Raw genomic sequence first — 19,767 nt, 5'->3', positions numbered from 1 at the left:
TCCAAAAAATACGGTATATATATATATATATATATATATGTATATATATATATATATTAGGACTGCAACTAACAATTAATTTGATAATCGATTAATTTGTCGATTATTACTTCGATTAATAATCGGATAAAAGAGAAATATATATTAGGGCTGCAACAACTAATTGATTTTATATATATATATATATATATATATATATATATATATATATATATATTAGGGCTGCAACAACTAATCGATTAAATCGATTATAAAAATAGTTGGTGATTAATTTAGTCATCGATTCGTTGGATCTATGCTATGCGCATGCACAGAGGCAATTTTTATTTTTTGTAATTTTGTAATTTTTATTTTTTATAAACCTTTATTTATAAACTGCAACATGTACAAACAGCTGAGAAACAATAATCAAAATAAGTATGGTGCCAGTATGCTGTTTTTTCCCCCAATGAAATACTGGAAAAAATAGAAATGTAGTTTGTCTCTTTTATCCGATTATTAATCGATTAATCGAAGTAATAATCGACAGATTGATCGATTATCAAATTAATAGCAACTACGACTTTTGCTGGTCTACTGCCCTCGGTAATGGCACCATTCCCAAATTATGTGGGCTCTATCGATAATCTCATTAACAACTTAACAAAGATGCCCTGCGCAATGCTATTGATAGTATAGCACTGCTAAAGCTAAAAAAGGCCCCTAAAAGGCGTACCTGCACTCTTCAGCATCTATATGCTGCCGGTAAGTGACATCATACGCGAATACGACGTTAGCTTTCACTGTTATGCTGATGACACCCAACTTTACATGCCCATAAAGCTGACCAACACGCCAGATTGTAGCCATCTGGAAGTGTGTCTCAATGAAATCAAACAATCGATGTCCAGCAACTTTTTGCTTCTTAACGCTACGAAAATGGAAATGTTGATTTGACAACAAAACAATTATATAAAGCGACCCGGTAAAGAATCTCTGTATTATGTTCGACCCAACTCTCTCATTTGAGTCACACATTAAGAGTGTTACTAAAACAGCCTTCTTTCATCTCTGCAATATCGCTAAAATTCTTCACATTTTGTCCGACGCCGAGACCATTATTCATGCGTTCGTTACTGTAACATATAATTTTCAGGTCTCCCTGTGTCTAGCATTAAAAGATTACAGTTAGTACAAAATGCAGTTGCAATACTTAAGATAAGAAAGTTTGATCATATTACGCCTATACTGGCTTAGCTGCACTGATTCCCAGGCCCCCAAAAAAGTCTGCAAGCTATAGAGCGTTTTCTATTCAGACTAGTACTCTGGAACGCCCTACCAGTAACAGTTAGAGATGCTACCACAGTAGAAGCATTTAAGTCCCATCTTAAAACTTGTTTCTATACTGTAGCCTTTAAATAGACCCCTTTTAGACCAGTTGCTCTGCCTTCTCTCTTTTCTGCTCTGCTCCCATCTCCTGCGTGGGGAGGTTATCAGGTGGCCACGGATCAGTTTCTACGGAGAAGGTGCTCGCTTTTCCAAGTCGGAACCCGGGATGGACCACTCCTCACTGCATCAATTGGTGATACATACAAGAGGATCCCCTCTCATATTATTAAACATATCCACTCGGCACACATCTGCGGTCCCTTCCAAGATTTCTTGTTGTCCCATCGGGTTAAGTTTTTTCTTGCCCTGATGTGGTTTGTGTGGCCCATTGAGGCATTTGTGATTTTGGGCTATATAAATAAACTTTTATTGACTTTGAAGAGGTACAACGCTGACTGAACATTAATTAAGTCTTGATGAGCCTGACTTTCGCGACATAGGGATGGTCGCGCACACACACTCGGAGTGACGGACATGAATACATTCACATAAACACACGCACACGTACACAAACACACATTCACAGGATCATTGTCAATAAAGGCAAATTGTCCCGTGCAGGATTATACCGAGCACCATTGCTTCACTACTGTTTACTACTGCCGTATCTTGGAACAAACATTTCCGCCATGTTTGATCGAGGTTATTATGCTAACAGCTGATCACTGTCATCAAACTGAAATTCATTGCGATCATCGATCATGATCATATAATCGCCCAGCCCTAACGCAAGGTACCATGTACAGTATGATGAGAAAGAAGCACTGTAGAAAACGCTCACTAAAGCGGTCGCTCTGAACTTTGTTAAAGACGTGGTGCCCAAACAGTGAAATAGCCTGCGTTGATCCACATACTAAAAACTACACCAATACCCTTCAATGCTACATTTCAATATACAGAAGTATTTTATTTAAGACATACGTTTTGCCTCCCATAGGAAGCTCTATATTGAATAACTTTATTTGATTAGGACAATGTATATTGATCAACATATGAGCAGGTAGCGCAGTGAGTATGCCGGAATTGAATTGAATTGAAGTATTTATTTCAAACCTGCACAGTACAACAACACACTTTTTTTTTTTTTTTACATTTTGGCAGAGACATTTTTGCAAGGCTTGAAAAGGGGTTGGATGAAGCAGATGCTTATAATATCCCAACCCCTCTCACTCATTCCACATTTAACATAAACAATATAATACAAGAACAATACTATACAAACAAAAACAAGAAAAGCTCCTGTACGGGCGGTATAGCTCGGTTGGTAGAGCGGCCGTGCCAGCAACTTCAGGGTTGCAGGTTCGATCCCCGCTTCCGCCATCCTACTCACTGCCGTTGTGTCCTTGGGCAAGACACTTTACCCACCTGCTCCCAGTGCCACCCACACTGGTTTAAAAATGTAACTTAGATATTGGGTTTCACAATGTAAAGCGCTTTGAGTCACTTGAGAAAAAGCGCTATATAGATATAATTCACTTCACTGTACACTAACAATACAATAGTACCACTGTTACTATGAGACAAAACAAGACGAGACAAAACACATACATACACCACGCGCGCGCGCGCGCACGCACGCACGCACGCACGCACGCACGCACGCACGCACGCACGCACGCACGCACGCACGCACGCACGCACGCACGCACGCACGCACGCACGCACGCACGCACGCACGCACGCACGCACGCACGCACGCACGCACGCACGCACGCACGCACGCACGCACGCACGCACGCACGCACGCACGCACGCACGCACGCACGCACGCACGCACGCACGCACGCACGCACGCACGCACGCACGCACGCACGCACGCACGCACGCACGCACGCACGCACGCACGCACGCACGCACGCACGCACGCACGCACGCACGCACGCACGCACGCACGCACGCACGCACGCACGCACGCACGCACGCACGCACGCACGCACGCACGCACGCACGCACGCACGCACGCACGCACGCACGCACGCACGCACGCACGCACGCACGCACGCACGCACGCACGCACGCACGCACGCACGCACGCACGCACGCACACACACACACACACACACACACACACACACACACACACACACACACACACACACACACACACACACACACACACACACACACACACACACACACACACACACACACACACACTCTCTGACCATACACCTTTCTCCCATCGCTCTGTGCTGGGGGCATCACTCTCTTTCCTCCTCATACTTCTTTTTTAAACAGTCTTTTAAATTTAACCATGTTAGAACAGGTTTTTAACTTGTCCTCTAAGTTGTTCCACAGAGTGACTCCACGTACTGAAATGCACATTGATTTTAAAGTTGTTCTAAATTTAGGCAAATATAATTTGTTGTTTCCTCTTAGACTCTAACTATGGTGAGCATCTCTATCCTGGAATAGGTTCTGTATACTGGATGGTAGAGAGTTTTGGGATGCCCTAAACATAATTTGAGCTGCAACAGCTAAATTTCATCGGTTTCATCTGTTTAGAATTTTGTAAAATTATTTTATACCAAGTCCAATTTATATCTGTTCTGAAAAGTGCCCATTTTATAAACATTTTAATTTGCTCAGAGTAAGATGCAATGGAGGCAGCACGGTGAAGCAGTGGTTAGCGCTTGTGCCTCACAGCCTCAAATTGTCCCGTGTGTGTGAATGTGAGTGTGAATGTTGTCTGTCTATCTGTGTTGGCCCTGCGATGAGGTGGCGACTTGTCCAGGGTGTACCCTGCCTTATGCCCGAGTGCAGCTAGGATTGGCTCCAGCCCCACATTCAACCTCCTCATCTTGATGAGTGTGGAAACGACTTGAGGCTTTTTAAAAGGGGAACTGCACTTTTTGGGGGAATTTTTACTATCGGTTCCAATCAATATGAGAGACACTAACACACGTCTTTTTTTATTTTTTATTGGGATTTTAAAGACGGCAGAAAACACTTGGAAGATGCGGCTCATGGGACTCACCGTTGTAGCCTTCAAAGCCCTCTAAAACCACTTCAAACCCTCCAACGGTTTGTAAACACACTGCGAGTCTATATATAATGTAGTAACAAACACGTTCATAACAATATATAATATGTACAATATTTACCGGAGTTTGATCATTTTATTCAATTCCGAGACTGACTTGCTCCACGCATTGATTTCCATTCCATAGCAGCGCACGTCTGACTTCCAGCAACAATGTGTGTTCCTACTTCCAGATACAGAACGCTTGTGTGCGTTCTAATCATGGCAGACTTGGTAACAAACAAAGAAGACGACTATTTTTGGACAAATGAGTATTCACAATCATATTTTTTTTACCTAAATGAACAGTGGATGAACTGTTGCTTCTCGAAGCAAGCACAAAGAAGAGGGTGAAACGTTGGAGCAGACAGAAGCCAATAGAGTGAGGTGAGAGCCACTCGAAGCTGCAAATGTGGAATTTGGAGACAAGCTATTTCGACATAAATGGCGTGCTTACCCCAAATGCGTGTTATTACAACTACAGTACATATGCTGTCTGGCTAGCTGTGTACAAACAAAACATTAAATGTGGGCTAATACTTTACAGATACTGTAAAATGATATTTCATGCTTTTCAGTCAGTACAAATTAGTGTCCTATCGCAGTGTTGTGCATTACAAACTAAAATGTGTTTCGTGCTGACATAGAAGCTAGCTTTTCTCTCACTGTGGTTAGCTTTTACGGCTAATACTGAAGCACGCCAATGTGTTACTATAATAGAAAAAGAGTTCCTCAGTGTTCACTCTTAAAATAACAATGTCACTATAGCTTGGTTATTATTCTGGTTACGGGACATAAAATGAAGTATTGGTGACAGTTTTTGAATGCATTTTTAAAGTGATTTAGATCTATAATAGATTGCTCCCATGAGCTGCATTGCTAGCTACCTAGAACAAGCCAATTTTTACATGTTAGAATTTAAAAAAAAAAAACTTTTTTCTTCTTGTCTCTTATATTGATTGTGAACAATAGGCAAAATTCCAAAACAAGTGCAGTTCTTTTAAATACAAAAAGAGAGCACCTCTCAACTTGCACTGCTGTCCTGTTTGTACAATTATCTTACATCAATGTTGGCATTCACAACAACACAAACAGATGAGATGTGTTGTATGGAATGTTTTTGCTAGCATTAGCTTCATAGTTTAGTGGGAGTTCCAAGTGGCCGTCTCGACATTGTTTAGTTTTGGATGGGTGGTTGAATGTTTCCGGGATGAATGAGCGAACCCGGATAAATGATTTCCCCCAATAAATGTTCTTTCGCCTCACAATGAAAGCATTTCAGTCACATGAATGTCAATTTCTGTGATATTCTGTGTTTAACAGCGTATTTAATTTTATTGGCCAATTCTGAGATTCTGTCTGCGGTTACGTTAACGCAGAAATCATATGACCTTACTTTTTTGTTGAGTTCAGTAATTATTGATAGGCATACAAGTAAAAATAGGATATTACTACATGCTATGTCAAATATAAAGTAGGAACCTTGGTGAGATCCGAAATTTTTTAGTGGACATATACCGTATTTTTCGGACTATAAGTCGCAGTTTTTTTCATAGTTTGGCCGGGGGTGCGACTTATACTCAGGAGCGACTTATGTGTGAAATTAACACATTACTGTAAAATATCAAATATTATTTAGGTCATTCACGTAAGAGACTAGACGTATAAGATTTCATCGGATTTAACGATTAGGAGTGACAAATTGTTTGGTAAACGTATAGCATGTTCTATATGTTATAGTTATTTGAATGACTCTTACCATAATATGTTACGTTAACATACCAGGCACGTTCTCAGTTGGTTATTTATGCCTCATATAACGTACACTTATTCAGCCTGTTGTTCACTATTCTTTATTTATTTTAAATTGCCTTTCAAATGTGTATTCTTGGTGTTGGGTTTTATCAAATACATTTCCCCCAAAAATGTGACTATATATACATAGTATATATATATATGTGTATATATATATATATACTACATATATAAGTCGACAGTGCGACTAATATATGTTTTTTTCCTTCTTTATTATGCATTTTCGGCCGGTGCAACTTATACTCCGAAAAATACGGTACTTTTTTTCACTCATATGCCTACTCATCCATTTCACCTTTACAAGCTCAGGAATTTGCATACACGTTGCCTGGCCCATTATTCTGTTTTTTTCTATTATAATATTTTCATGATAGTGAGAAGCCCAAATCAAAATTAATATCAAAATTCAATTAATTGTAAATGGTAAATGGGTTATATTTGTATATCGCTTATCGACCTTCAAGGTACCGGTACTCAAAGCTCTTTGACACTATTTCTACGTTCCACCATTCACCCACTGATGGCGGTAGCTGCCATGCAAGGCCCTAACCACGACCCATCAGGAGCCAGGGTAAAGTGTATTGCTCAAGGACACAACAAACATGACTAGGATGCCAGAAGCCTATTGAACCAGGAGCGCTCAGGTTACGGGCACGGCCGCTTTACCAACCGAGCCACACCGTCCAGCTCTATAGTGGTCTTCAACGTTTTTTTAGGCCGAGAACCCCCAAACAGAGACGGAACTAGGACCCCCAACCTGTATAAAATTGTGTTTTAAATTAAACTTTTACCTTGTTATTATGCAATAATTAGATATTCAAATAATACAATAAAGAGCAGGTTTCATTCTAGTTTGATTAAGGAATGTTTTTTATTGTTTCCTGAAAAGGACAATTACGGATGCCCAGCATCTTGGCAGAGGCATGTTCTCAGGCGTGAAAGTTCAACTGCATTTACCTGGGGTTATTTTCTGCTTAACTGGTAGCTGGATTTACATTCTAATTATAGGAATGTGAGAATAAATGCACATGTACTTAGCAGACTCCAGTCTGCATAAAGAAAAATACATTTGAATTAAAAAACGTTAACACAAGATAAATCATGTACAGGGGAATCACTGGCCAAATATTATTTTCAAAGATTTAAGCCAGGCGAGTTTGTTGCCTGGCAACTGAAGGGCTGGCAGCACAGAGATAGATTCTGACTGCTTGTGAGCAAATGCGCAATAAATATACTCAAATAGCACATCAACACACCCAAACTTCAAAAAAACAATAATGAGGGTAAAAAAAAACCTATGTGCTAGTTACTACATGCCTGTCTAAGTGTCTCTACAGCTTTAAGCACACTTGGATTAACAAACCTTTCGCTGCCCGGGGTGGTGATCCTGTAGAAGCGGTGTCTCAGATGATGTTTGTCTCCATGGTAACAGGTTGTACAGAGGTCGTAATTGGTGCACTCCGCACATTTCCAACGAATGCCGATGATGGGCTGTTGACGGCAGGTGTCACACATTGTTCCATCGTGCTTTATTCCTTAAAGACAAAGACATTTTTTGAGTACCGGTAGGTGCATGCGTACAAGCCAACATATCTGCAGAATATTCCTAAAAACACTTCAGTCATATGTAGGCCTGGGCAATATATCAATTTTCCGATTAAGTGTTTTGTTGCAGACGTTTAAAAAATTAAAAAATATGTTTTTTTTCTTCACTCTCCTCTCACTCCTGCATGTATAATAATATTTTTATATTAGTCGTTTTATATTAGTTTTAATTTTGCACTTTGTTCATCTCAATGTTGGAGATGATTTATTTGCATGCAATGTGCATTGTGCAAGGCTACATTTTTGTTTACAGGAGTAATTTATTCAAGGAGCATTCAGAAGTATTGCCTCCGAGAGGAAGCTTTTGATTTAGTTCTTTGAAAATGATTCCATAAAAAGTACAATTTATATCTGGTCTAAAAAGAACAACATTATACAAATTTGAATTTTGATATTACTAAGATGCAGTGCCATTTCAAACTACATATTGATCAAACAAAAATAAAACTTATTTTGAATTACCTTTGTCATTTGTATTCATTGGTTTCCTTAGAAAGTAGAGAAAAATGGGGGAAAAATAGTAAATCGAATTTTTGGTGAAAATATCTTGAGGTTTTATATTTAGGTTAATCGCTCAGGCCTGGTCATACATAGGATGCTTGAGTAACGTTTTTGCAGTGAGTCCTTAAAAAAGCAGTGTTCCCGTCTACCGAATCAATATTGCAGTAGGTCCTTCATAACAGCAGTGTTCCTGTCACATTGAGGATATTTGCTGTTTTGGGTAGCAACTGCATGAACCTGAGAGTGCTGCTGTCATATAGAGGATCTTTGACTAGCTTTTTTGCAGTCATTTGTTAAAAACAGCAGAAAGCTCCAATCATATACCAGTAATATTTTTCTTTAGTAGTTGTTGCAGAAGTACATGAAAGCAAGTCTCTTTCAAATATGTTGAATCACACAAGTTTAAACAGGACGTACCGCATTGTTAATTGTTTTGCATGTTCATGTTATACTACTGTAAAGCATGCCAAATTAAATACAGACTTTTTGATCCGAGTTTTTTGCAGCAGCTCCTTAAAGGGGAACTGCACTTTTTGGGTGGAATTTTGCCTATCATTCACAATCATTCTGAGAGACAAAAACATGTGTGTCTTTTTTTTTAGGATTTTAAAGATGAGAAAAAAATGCTTGGAAGATGGGAGTCAGCCTTGTAGCCTTCAAAGCCCTCTAAAACAACTTCAGAACCCCCCATCAATGTTTTATATACACACTGCAAGTCTACATATACCGGTACTGTAGTAACAGACACGTTCATAACAATATGTATTATGTTCAATATTTACCTTATTTTGGTCATTTAAAGCATTGCCTCAGCGCATTAATTTCTGTTTCCATAGCAGCGCATTTCTGATTTTCAGCAAGAATTGAGTGTTCTACTTTCGGAAACAAACACAAGTGTTTTCTAATCATGGCAGACTTGGTAACAAAAAAGATGACTATTTTTGGACAAATGAGGATTCGCAACCTATTTTTTTGAAGCTGAATATACAAAAGATGAACAAAGGAAGGGTGAAACGTTGGAGCAGACGAAAGCCGAGAGAGTGACGTCGACATGACTTTGACGCTGTACATGTGGAACTTGGAGCCATGCTATTTCGAAATAAATGGAGTGCTTGCCAAATAAACTAGAAAAAACACCCAGCTGGACCAATTCGCACGGCTGATCATCGAGTGAGTCACTTTAATATTGATCATCACACATGCAGCACCTCATGCGTGTTAAAGTACCAATGATTGTCACACACACACTAGGTGTGGCGAAATTATTCTCTGCATTTGACCCATCACCCTTGATCACCCCCTGGGATGTGAGGGGAGCAGTGAGCAGCAGCGGGGGCCGCGCCCGGGAATCATTTTTGGTGATTTAACCCCCAATTCCAACCCTTGATGCTGAGTGCCAAGCAGGGAGGTGATGGGTCCCATTTTTATAGTCTTTGGTATGACTCTGGGTTTGAACTCACGACCTACTGATCTCAGGGCGGACATGGGCTAGCTGTGTACAAATAAAACATGAAATGTGGGCTAATACTTCACAGTTACTGTAATATGATTGTTCATGTTTTTCAGTCAGTACAGATTGGTATCATATCGCATTGTGTTGTGCATCACAATCTCAAACGCAATTCGGGTGCTGACGTAGAAGCTAGCTTATCTCTTGCCAAGGCTAGCTTTTACGGCTAATACCGAAGAATGGCGATGTGTTACTCAACTAGAAAAAAAAAAAAAAGAGTTCCTCCGTGTTCAATGTTGCTACAGCTTGGTTATTATACAGGTTATGGAACATAATGTATTGTTGGCTGTTTTTAAATACATTTTTAAAGTGATTTATTGATTTATCCCATTATCGGCATTGCTAGCCACCTGGAACGAGACAATTTTTACATGTTAGAATGCAAAAAAAACTTTAGTCTTCTTGTCTCTCATAAGAAAAAGTTCAGTTTCCCTTTAAAAACAGCAGAGCGCTCTTGCTGTATAGAACTTTGACTAGTGGTTTCACAGAAGATGCTTTAAAATAGCAGTGCGTTCCCGTCATTATACAGGACCTTCGATATAATGTCAATGCACTGACATTATATACAAATAATGAATAATAGGGAAGGGAAATGTCCTGGGCTTTGTGACTCTAGTGAAGTGTTTTTCAACCACTGTGCCGCAACACACTGAGATAAAGTCTGGTGTGCCGTGGGAGAATATGTAATTTTACCTATTTGGGTTAAAAATATTTTTTGCAAACCAGTAATAATAATCTGCAAATGTGCTGTTGTTGAGTGTTGGTGCTGTCTAGAGCTCGGCAGAGTAAGAATATTATACTCTTCCATATCAGTAGGTGGCAGCAAGTAGCTAATTGCTTTGTAGATGTCGACAACATGGTTGGTCGTGATCACAATATGCAGACGACAGTGTGCAGGTAAAAAGATATCTAATGCTTAAACCAAAAACAAACAAAAGGCGAGTGCCGCTAAGAAAAGGCATTGAAGCTTAGGGAAGGCTATGCAAAACGAAACTAAAGCTGAACTGGTTGCAAACTAAACAAAAACAGAAGGCTGGACAACAGCAAAGACTTACAGCGTGTGGAGCAGACGGCGTCCACAAAGTACATCCGAACATGACATGACAATCAACAATGTCCCCGCAAAGAAGGATAGCGACAACTTAAATAGTCTTGATTGCTAAAACAAAGCAGGTTCGGGGAGTAGCGCTTAAGGAAGACATGAAACTGCAACAGGAAAATACCAACAAAACAGGAAAAGCCACCAAAATAGGAGCACAAGACAAGAACTAAAACACTACACACAGGAAGACACTAAAAAACTCCAAATAAGTCACAGGGTGATGTGACAGGTCGTGACAGTACTTTGAGACAAGAGCTATAGTGATGCATGCTTGGTTATGGTTTGAATTCATATCCAACACTTGTGAGAATGACTTTTTATTGTCAATATCGACTGCTGAGTTTCATTTTTTTATGTTTTCTGCTGTTTTCAATGAAAAAAATGTGCCTTGGCTCAAAAAAGGTTGAAAAACACTGCTCTAGTGTAAACATTGGTGTGTTGTTATTGTGTAGTAGTCCAACTACAAAGTGTCTGAGTCTTTCTAGGCCCCATAAAGACAAAAACACCATCGCGAGCGTCTACAGTTAACTGATTTGGTGTTTTGATTTATAAGAAGTTACCTGTAGGTGCACTGTCTAATATCCTCACGTCGTAAGCTCCAGAGCAGCGGTAGTTTGCAGCCGTTCCGTTATCCCAGACAACAACGACCTCCTCGGGACTTTCAAAACTTCTGACCGTGCCAACATGTCCCTCTCCGCCGTCCTGCTTGCCCCACTTCCAGTCGGGTCCGCGGACCACTCTGGCCCCGACTCCTTCCATCATGGCTCGGTTGTTCCTGCCGGTAGTCATTGAATACGACAAAAAGATCGCAGTGCTCCTGCAAATGTTCAAGTAGATCTTAGCACGTTAGCCCAAAGTGAGCTTGCCCAGCGGGTTCCGAAAGCAAAGCCCGAGCGAGTCCGAACAGAGCCGAAACACCAGCCCGCGAAGCTAGCCCACTAGCCACACTAGCTGCTTGAAGGAGGGAGGATCTTTTTGGGAAAAGCACACACTTCATTCACAAATGGAGACGGGGAGCTTGTGAAGCAGCGACATTGTTGGTTTAGCCAGGTCCGTGCAAGCTGACCGCCCCTCCTCCTCGGGTCTGCACGCTCAACATACAATGCGACCCTCTTCAACTTAGCCAGCTAGCGAGCTAACTAGAAGCTAGCAAAGGCAAAAGCCTCCTTGCCGAAGCCAAGTCTTAGCCACTGGTGCAAATGTCCTCACTCGGGGGTGTTGTTTTTATCCTGTGCGACGCGAAACATTCACCTGAGATGTTCCCTTTTGTCGGCCGGAGATGGTTCTCACCCCCATGGAGTCAATTCAGACTAGACGCGTCGCCATTATTGTCAATCATCGCTCGGCGCACCCCCCTCCTCGCCAGACAGACGAGCAACAACCAGCTTTACGGAGATGGACGGAAAAGCACGAAGACACGAAGCTTGGACAACAAACAATACAATATATACCAACGATGGTAATAGTTAATAGTGTAGTGATATCGATATTTGTCAGCGTTTTCAGTTAAGTTCAGTTTAGTTTCAGTTTATTTCGAACATGCATACGATACAATGTAATTAGGGATGTCCGATAATGGCTTTTTTGCCGATATCCGATATTCCGATAATGTCCAACTCATACCGAAATCAACCGATACCGATATATACAGTCGTGGAATTAACACATTATTATGCCTAATTTGGACAACCAGGTATGGTGAAGATAAGGTCCTTTAAAAAAAATAATAATAATAAGATAAATAAATTAAAAACATTTTCTTGAATAAAAAAGAAAGTAAAACAATATAAAAACAGTTACATAGAAACTAGTAATTAATGAAAATGAGTAAAATTAACTGTTAAAGGTTACTACTATTAGTGGACCAGCAGCACGCACAATCATGTGTGCTTACGGACTGTATCCCTTGCAGACTGTATTGATATATATTGATATATAATGTAGGGACCAGAATATTAATAACAGAAAGAAACAACCCTTTTGTGTGAATGAGTGTAAATGGGAGAGGGAGGTTTTTTGGGTTGGTGCACTAATTGGAAGTGTATCTTGTGTTTTTTATGTTGATTTAATTTTTTAAAAAAATCGGCAGGCCGATATTATCGGACATCTCTAAATGTAATGCATCTTTAGACGTATTTGTTTATTTGCCAGGAACATGTTAAAAACAATGAAACACAATAACACACACCGCATATTAGCCACTTTAAATTTGTATTTTGATTTATTGTTTTAATTAGTTTTACCCTATAAAAGCGTTTTTAATCATATTTATTTTTATATTGGTTTTATATTTATTTATTTAGTTTTTATTCAGTCATTGGTGGAGCTAAGGATAGTATTTGAATCTTGTTTTTAATATTTTTGTGCAGCACTTTGGAAACGTTTTTGTTGTTTAAATGTGCTATATATTGGAATCAGCACCTCCAAATCTGAATCCATGGTTCTCGCCCAGAAAAGGGTGGAGTGCCATCTCGGGGTTGGGGAGGAGATCTTGCCCCAAGTGGAGGAGTTCAAGTACCTCGGAGTCTTGTTCACGAGTGAGGGAAGAGTGGATCGTGAGATCGACAGGCGGATCAGTGCGGCGTCTTCAGTAATGCAGACGCTGTATCGATCCGTTGTGGTGAAGAAGGAGCTGAGCCGGAAGGCAAAGCTCTCAATTTACCGGTCAATCTACGTTCCCATCCTCACCTATGGTCATGAGCTTTGGGTTATGACCGAAAGGACAAGATCACGGGTACAAGCGGCCGAAATGGCAGATAGAGATAGGGTGAGAAGCTCTGTCATCCGGGAGGAGCTCAAACTAAAACCGCTGCTCCTCCATATCGAGAGGAGCCAGATGAGGTGGTTCGGGCATCTGGTCAGGATGCCACCCGAACGCCTCCCTAGGGAGGTGTTTCGGGCACGTCCGACCGGTAGGAGGGCTCGGGGAAGACCTAGGACACGTTGGGAAGACTATGTCTCCCGGCTGGCCTGGGAACGCCTCGGGATCCCCCAGGAGGAGCTGGACGAAGTGGCTGGAGAGAGGGAAGTCTGGGCTTCCCTGCTTAGGCTGTTGCCCCCGCGACCCGACCTCGGATAAGCGGAAGAAGATGGATGGATGGATTGGACTGGATTGGATTATAGAGTTTAATATACATGCATTATACAACATTGTACTTGCGTATTAGGGTTTTTACAGCAAAATTCAAACGTACCTGTCTGAACACGTTGATGCAGTTTCACCAAAGTGTAACTAAATATATCATTTTCTGCATTTTCTATATATTTTTTTTCTATGCATTATGTTGATTTCACTTACTATATCTTAGTGTGCATGATCCATTATCCTTGTATTCATACAGGCACTCAACTTGATTTTATACAGGAGACCTATGATGTCCTTTCACAACACAGTGTTATTATATGGAACACTTGAGACAAGTGTTGCCTTGGTGCGTATAGTATGGACATTTCCACTTAATTTAATAAGTGCAGACTAATTGCCACATGCGTTGGTACAGGCAGCCCTTGGGCAATGTTCGGGTTCCAGGCCATCACCCCTTGAGAGTGTTTACACCAGACACACTTTGTGAGTCATTCCGTTTCAAACCTCACTCAATATGCCGAATGTAAAAGTTCAGTCATACTTTTCTATCAGATATATTTCTGAGATTTAACTCACTTCTCAAATTTTCATCACATTCATCAAATTAAATGTTGACTCTAAACATTATATCTAAATGTTAAATCTAAAATTAAATATCACTATCTGACTATTATGTATATTTTATAAAATGTTTCTTCTATATATTTATAATTATGTGAAGTATTCCCGCAGTTATATATATATATATATATATATATATATATATATATATATATATATATATATATATATATATATATATATATATATATATATATATACATATATATATATATATATATATATATATATATATATATATATATATATATATATATATATATATATATATATATATATATATATTGCATTCTATTTTAATTACTTTGAATTTACAACCCCCTGGCGCTGTTTTGTACTGTTTTGTACTATTTTGTACTTACTTTGATTATTATTTCTCAACTGTTTGTAAATGTTGAAATTTATAAAAATAAAGGTTTATAAAAAAATAAAAATAATTTAAAAAAAAAAAAGAAAAAAAAAAAGCACAAAGTAACCGAAAGACAGCCTGCTAGACCGCAGGGGGCGCCGTCAGACAGCGAAACAGCACCACCCCTCGGTGAGACCTGCACATTACACGCTCCAGTCTGCTTTCCCTCCACCCTTCCCAGGTCTCCTTGACTTGTCTCCTTCAGTGCAGGCGGCGTGCAGGAGTCTCTGGCCGGCAGTGAGCACACAAGACACCTTGCAATGATCTCGCTGGACCTCAATTTCAACATTTTGACAAGGGACCTGTCTCATTACCTGGAAAACCAAGTCAAAGTTGGACTCCTCGGCTCGGGAGTTGGACTGTCTCTGGTGCTGGGTTTCAGCGCAGCCTACACCTGCTACTATCTCATATCCGTAGCCAAGGTAACATATGATTATTTTTGTAAAAATACATTGTTCAACCCTTATTTGAACCGGCGTGTGTGAGTGTGTGTGTGTGTGTCTGTCGTGCAGCAGCATCCACCTCCATGCCGGTGAATTGCACTCGACGCCGGGCTCAAATGTGCACATTTTGACACAGATTGCATCACAAGACACACACACAAACCACTCTTGATGTATATTTAATAAATACCAAATAATTATCCATCCATCCATGAATCCCATCAATCTAAAAACGCAGTTCACCGGATGTCACTACTGGTGGAAGACAGGGGAGAACCATGGCTGTGGCGAGAACTACCTCACTGTTCCCCTAGCGGCCGACTTGTGCTGTTACATCATAAAACAATCGTGCATTACAGTATTTAGATGAAAATGCCAAAACAATTTTATTGACAAGAAGTAATTTTATTGATTCAGTTATATCCTGCATATACACTATTTATACATTACTGTATATAATGTTCCTGTCAGTTGTTGTCGTTGTTTATTGAGTATGTCATAGTCAGCTCCACATTATACATGTAGTACATAATATATAGAGATGTCCGATAATGGCTTTTTTGCCGATATCCAATATTCCGATATTGTCCGACTCTTAATTACCGATTCCGATATCAACCAATATATACAGTGGTGGAATTAACACATTATTATGCCTCATTTTGTTGTGATGCCCCGCTGGATGCATTAAACAATGTAACAAGGTTTTCCAAAGTAAATCAACTCAAGTTATGGGGGGGCGGGGTAGGGGGATAGCGGGGGTGTATATTGTTGCGTCCCGGAAGATTTAGCGCTGCAAGGGGTTCTGGGTATTTGTTCTGTTTGTGTTTATCTTGTGTTACGGTGCAGATGTTCTCCCGAAATGTGTTTGTCATTCTTGTTTGGTGTGGGTTCACAGTGTGGCGCATATTTGTAACAGTGTTAAAGTTGTTTATACGGCCACCATCAGTGTGACCTGTATGGCTGTTGACCAAGTATGAGTTGCATTCACTTGTGTGTGTAAAGCCGAAAATATTATGTCATTGGGCAGGCACGCAAAGGCAGTGCCTTTAAGGTTTATTGGTGCTCTGTACTTCTCCCTACGTCCGTGTACCACTCCGTACAGTGGCGTTTTATAAAGTCATAAATTTTACTTTTTGAAACAGGTACCGATAAATTTGAAACTGATAATTTACGTTATTACATTTTAAAGCATTTATCGGCCGATAATATCGTCAGTCCGATATTATCGGACGTCTCTAATAATATACATACATATCTCCAGTGGACAGTCTTGTGCTCAATGGCAATATTATTATTTCACAAAAAAGAAAGGAAATTAAGAAGTTCAAATTAAATTAAATTAAATTAAACATCTCAGAAGGGTAATGGGAAGAAGTATTCACTTTTTGAATCCCCCCTTATTTTTTAAGTTACTTTAACTAATATCCAGTTTCCTTTGAACCACACTTTATCACATTCATCTGGATCCACATACGGTAACTCAATTTGCCCAGAACAATTTGCTGACAATTCTCAATATATCATCATAAGTGAGTCATATAAGTCATTCATACTCATATTCAAAATAAGCCTAGACCTCACTATGCCGAACCAAAATATTACATTTGTACAATTTCTTAAAACGCTCAATGTTTGAACAGTGTTTGAGCTCATCACTCAGGCTGTTCCATATTTTCACCCCACAGACTGAGACACAACATTTTTTCCTTGTGCTAAGTGCTAAAGCGTGTTTATATTTTCCTCTGGGGTTATACCCCACATCCTTATCTATGAATAAACTTTGAATATCTGCAGGCAATTGATAACTTCTTGCTCTAAACATGATAAGCCCTGTCAAATATTCTACTATATCAGGAAATTGTAACAGTTTTGACCTTAAAAATAAGCTATTTGTGTGATCCTTGAACCCCACATTATGGATAATTCTAAGTGCCCGTTTTTGTAAGATTGTTAAGGGATGTATGTTGGTTTTATAATTATTTCCCCAAATTTCTGCACAGTAACTTAAGTAAGGATAAATGAGTGAATAGTAGAGTTGCTGGAGGGATTTTCCATCCAGCTCTTGTCGTGCCTCTTGATCATTTCAAATGAATATATTTAATATGTGCTTTCCAATTACATTTTTCATCAATTATTACACAATGAATTTACTTTGCTCAATGTTAATCCCTTCAATCATAATTTTTATTTGTGTATTTATCTTGTTATTTCCAAATAGAATTACATTTGTTTTACTTAAATTTAGAGACAACTTGTTCCTTTTGAACCATGTTTTCATTTTAATCATTTCTAAAGTGATTATATCAATAAGTCTATTCAAGTTACTATCAGAAAAAAATGTATTCGTATCATCTGCAAATAAGACCAGCTTTGAGCATTTTGAGACATTACACAGATTATTAATATATAAAATAAAAAACTTTGGACCCAAAACTGATCCCTGCGGAACACCATATGGAATATGAAGACATGAAGAGCAACTGTCATTTAACTTCACAAACTGACGCCTGTTCTTTACTTATACTGTATATGTGTTATTTATTCATGTTCAACTTTGTTCATTATGTATTATTGTATATGTATGTATTTATTCAGCTTATTTAATATACTTTTTCTTAATTATTTATTTGCAAAATAAGTTATCAATCAAAATAATAATTAGATGTTGTATTTAAAGTACCCTTTTTTATCAGGAGATCCCTAAAGACAAAAATATTTAAAAAAAAATCTCACTGGTAAAAAAAAAGGGGGGAGCAGTTTAATGGTAGGAAAATTATAATTCACCTGACATTTGACTAAATATCCAATCAGATTTAATCTGTGATGTCATCACTGGGATTGCTATGATTTGTTTGAATAATAAACACAATCAGTGTTTTTTTCTTAATCAAGCTGCCATACTAATGCTGATTTTCAATGTCTCATCGTTGTTTTATATTTCGTTTCTTTTTTGCAGAAGCCGCAGCTCATCTCGGGAGGCAAGAAGTTCTGCCAGTTTTTGCGCGAGCAATGTCCCATAGTGTCGGAGACCTACTACCCCACCTTTTGGTGCTGGGAGAGCCGCATCCAGACTCTCCTCAGACCATTCGTCACAGCAAAACCCGGTATCGTCTATAGGAAGTAAGTCCTCAAGCAAACTCTGCATGCATATTAAAAAAAACAGTATCAGTGAAGTAACTGGTAGATTGCAATGCAAAAGGACATCATGCAACCTCTGGCAAAAATGAGGCAATCACCATCTGTTTAAATTTGTAGAAAAAAAAGCAGATGACAGACATGACACAGAACTTTACAGTCATTTCAAATGGCAACTTTCTGGCTAAAGTAAATCAAAAATATAAATTATAGTAGTCAATAACAGTTTCATTTTTAGATCATCAAGCAGAGTGAAACACTGGAATCACTAAAATCTGAGGAAAATTATGCAAATACCCTTGAAATGTTCATTTCCAAAGCGAACACCTGCATCAGATTAAATATGTTCATTACAGTCTACTGTTAAAAATGAGTATTCACACTTTGGAGAGCTGTTGCACCAGGTGGATTGACATGAATCATGGCTCCAACCCAAGAGATGTCAATTGAAACAGATGGGGAGGTTTATCAGACTTCTCCAAAAGGATAAATCATTACGCAAGTTGCAAAAATTTTAGATTTTTCACAGTCAGCTGTGTCTAAAATCTAGTACAAGTACAAACAACATGGGAAGGTTATAAAAGGCAAGCATACTTGTAGACCAAGGAAAGCTTTAAAGCAGGGGTGTCAAACTCAAATACATAGTGGGCCAAAATTTAAATCTGAACAAAGCCGCGGGCCAAGGTTGAACAAATTAACCTTTTAATAGGGACCCAAACAAGTTTTGCATTGAATATTGAACAAGCAAGGCTTATATAACTTTATATAGACATGCAAAATCGAGTTTCAAATGATAATAATAATAATTAAAACATATCAATGGCATATCAAATAAAATATAAATAAAAATTGAATGCCTCTTTTCTATTTGCAGCATTCTGAGGTAAATATCAAAATAAACCTTTTCCACAGGCTAATAATACATTTGAAAATAAAATAACAATAATGAATGAATCAAACATTCAAGCCTTGAAGTAGCAAGAGAAAGTGCATGGGGGGTTGAGGTGGGCGGGGTTGGGGCGGGGGGGGGGGGGTGTTGGTGGTAGCGGGGGGTGTATATTGTAGCGTCCCGGAAGAGTTAGTGCTGAAAGAGGTTCTGGGTATTTGTTCTGTTGTGTTTATGTTGTGTTGCAGTGCGGATGTTCTCC

At 39.2% G+C, this 19,767-nt stretch overlaps 2 protein-coding genes across 6 annotated transcripts in view; one reads left to right on the top strand and one right to left on the bottom strand.

Moving 5' to 3' along the window:
- mib1 (MIB E3 ubiquitin protein ligase 1) overlaps positions 1–12,304 on the bottom strand; it is a 99,569-nt gene extending 87,265 nt beyond the window's left edge. For 4 of the 5 annotated variants that reach the window (XM_061979262.2, XM_061979264.2, XM_061979265.2 and 1 more), the window contains exons 1-2: positions 11,484–12,304; positions 7,569–7,740 (exon numbers count right to left, since the gene is read on the bottom strand). In XM_061979262.2, coding sequence (XP_061835246.2) covers positions 7,569–7,740; positions 11,484–11,712 — 401 coding nt within the window. In that variant the 5' untranslated portion in view covers positions 11,713–12,304. The remainder of the gene's footprint in view (positions 1–7,568; positions 7,741–11,483) is intronic. The other variant, XM_061979263.2, reaches the window with a different exon arrangement.
- A 2,965-nt stretch (positions 12,305–15,269) lies between these two features.
- Positions 15,270–19,767, top strand: part of abhd3 (abhydrolase domain containing 3, phospholipase) — a 51,223-nt gene continuing 46,725 nt past the window's right edge. The window contains exons 1-2 of the mRNA XM_061979267.2: positions 15,270–15,460; positions 18,441–18,604. Of these exons, the coding sequence (XP_061835251.1) occupies positions 15,299–15,460; positions 18,441–18,604 (326 nt within the window). The 5' untranslated portion in view covers positions 15,270–15,298. The remainder of the gene's footprint in view (positions 15,461–18,440; positions 18,605–19,767) is intronic.

This window comes from Nerophis lumbriciformis, linkage group LG19 (assembly GCF_033978685.3).
Source record: "Nerophis lumbriciformis linkage group LG19, RoL_Nlum_v2.1, whole genome shotgun sequence".
In the NCBI taxonomy this organism is placed as follows: Eukaryota; Metazoa; Chordata; class Actinopteri; order Syngnathiformes; family Syngnathidae; genus Nerophis; species Nerophis lumbriciformis.
This window is presented reverse-complemented; position numbering and strand designations above follow the sequence as displayed.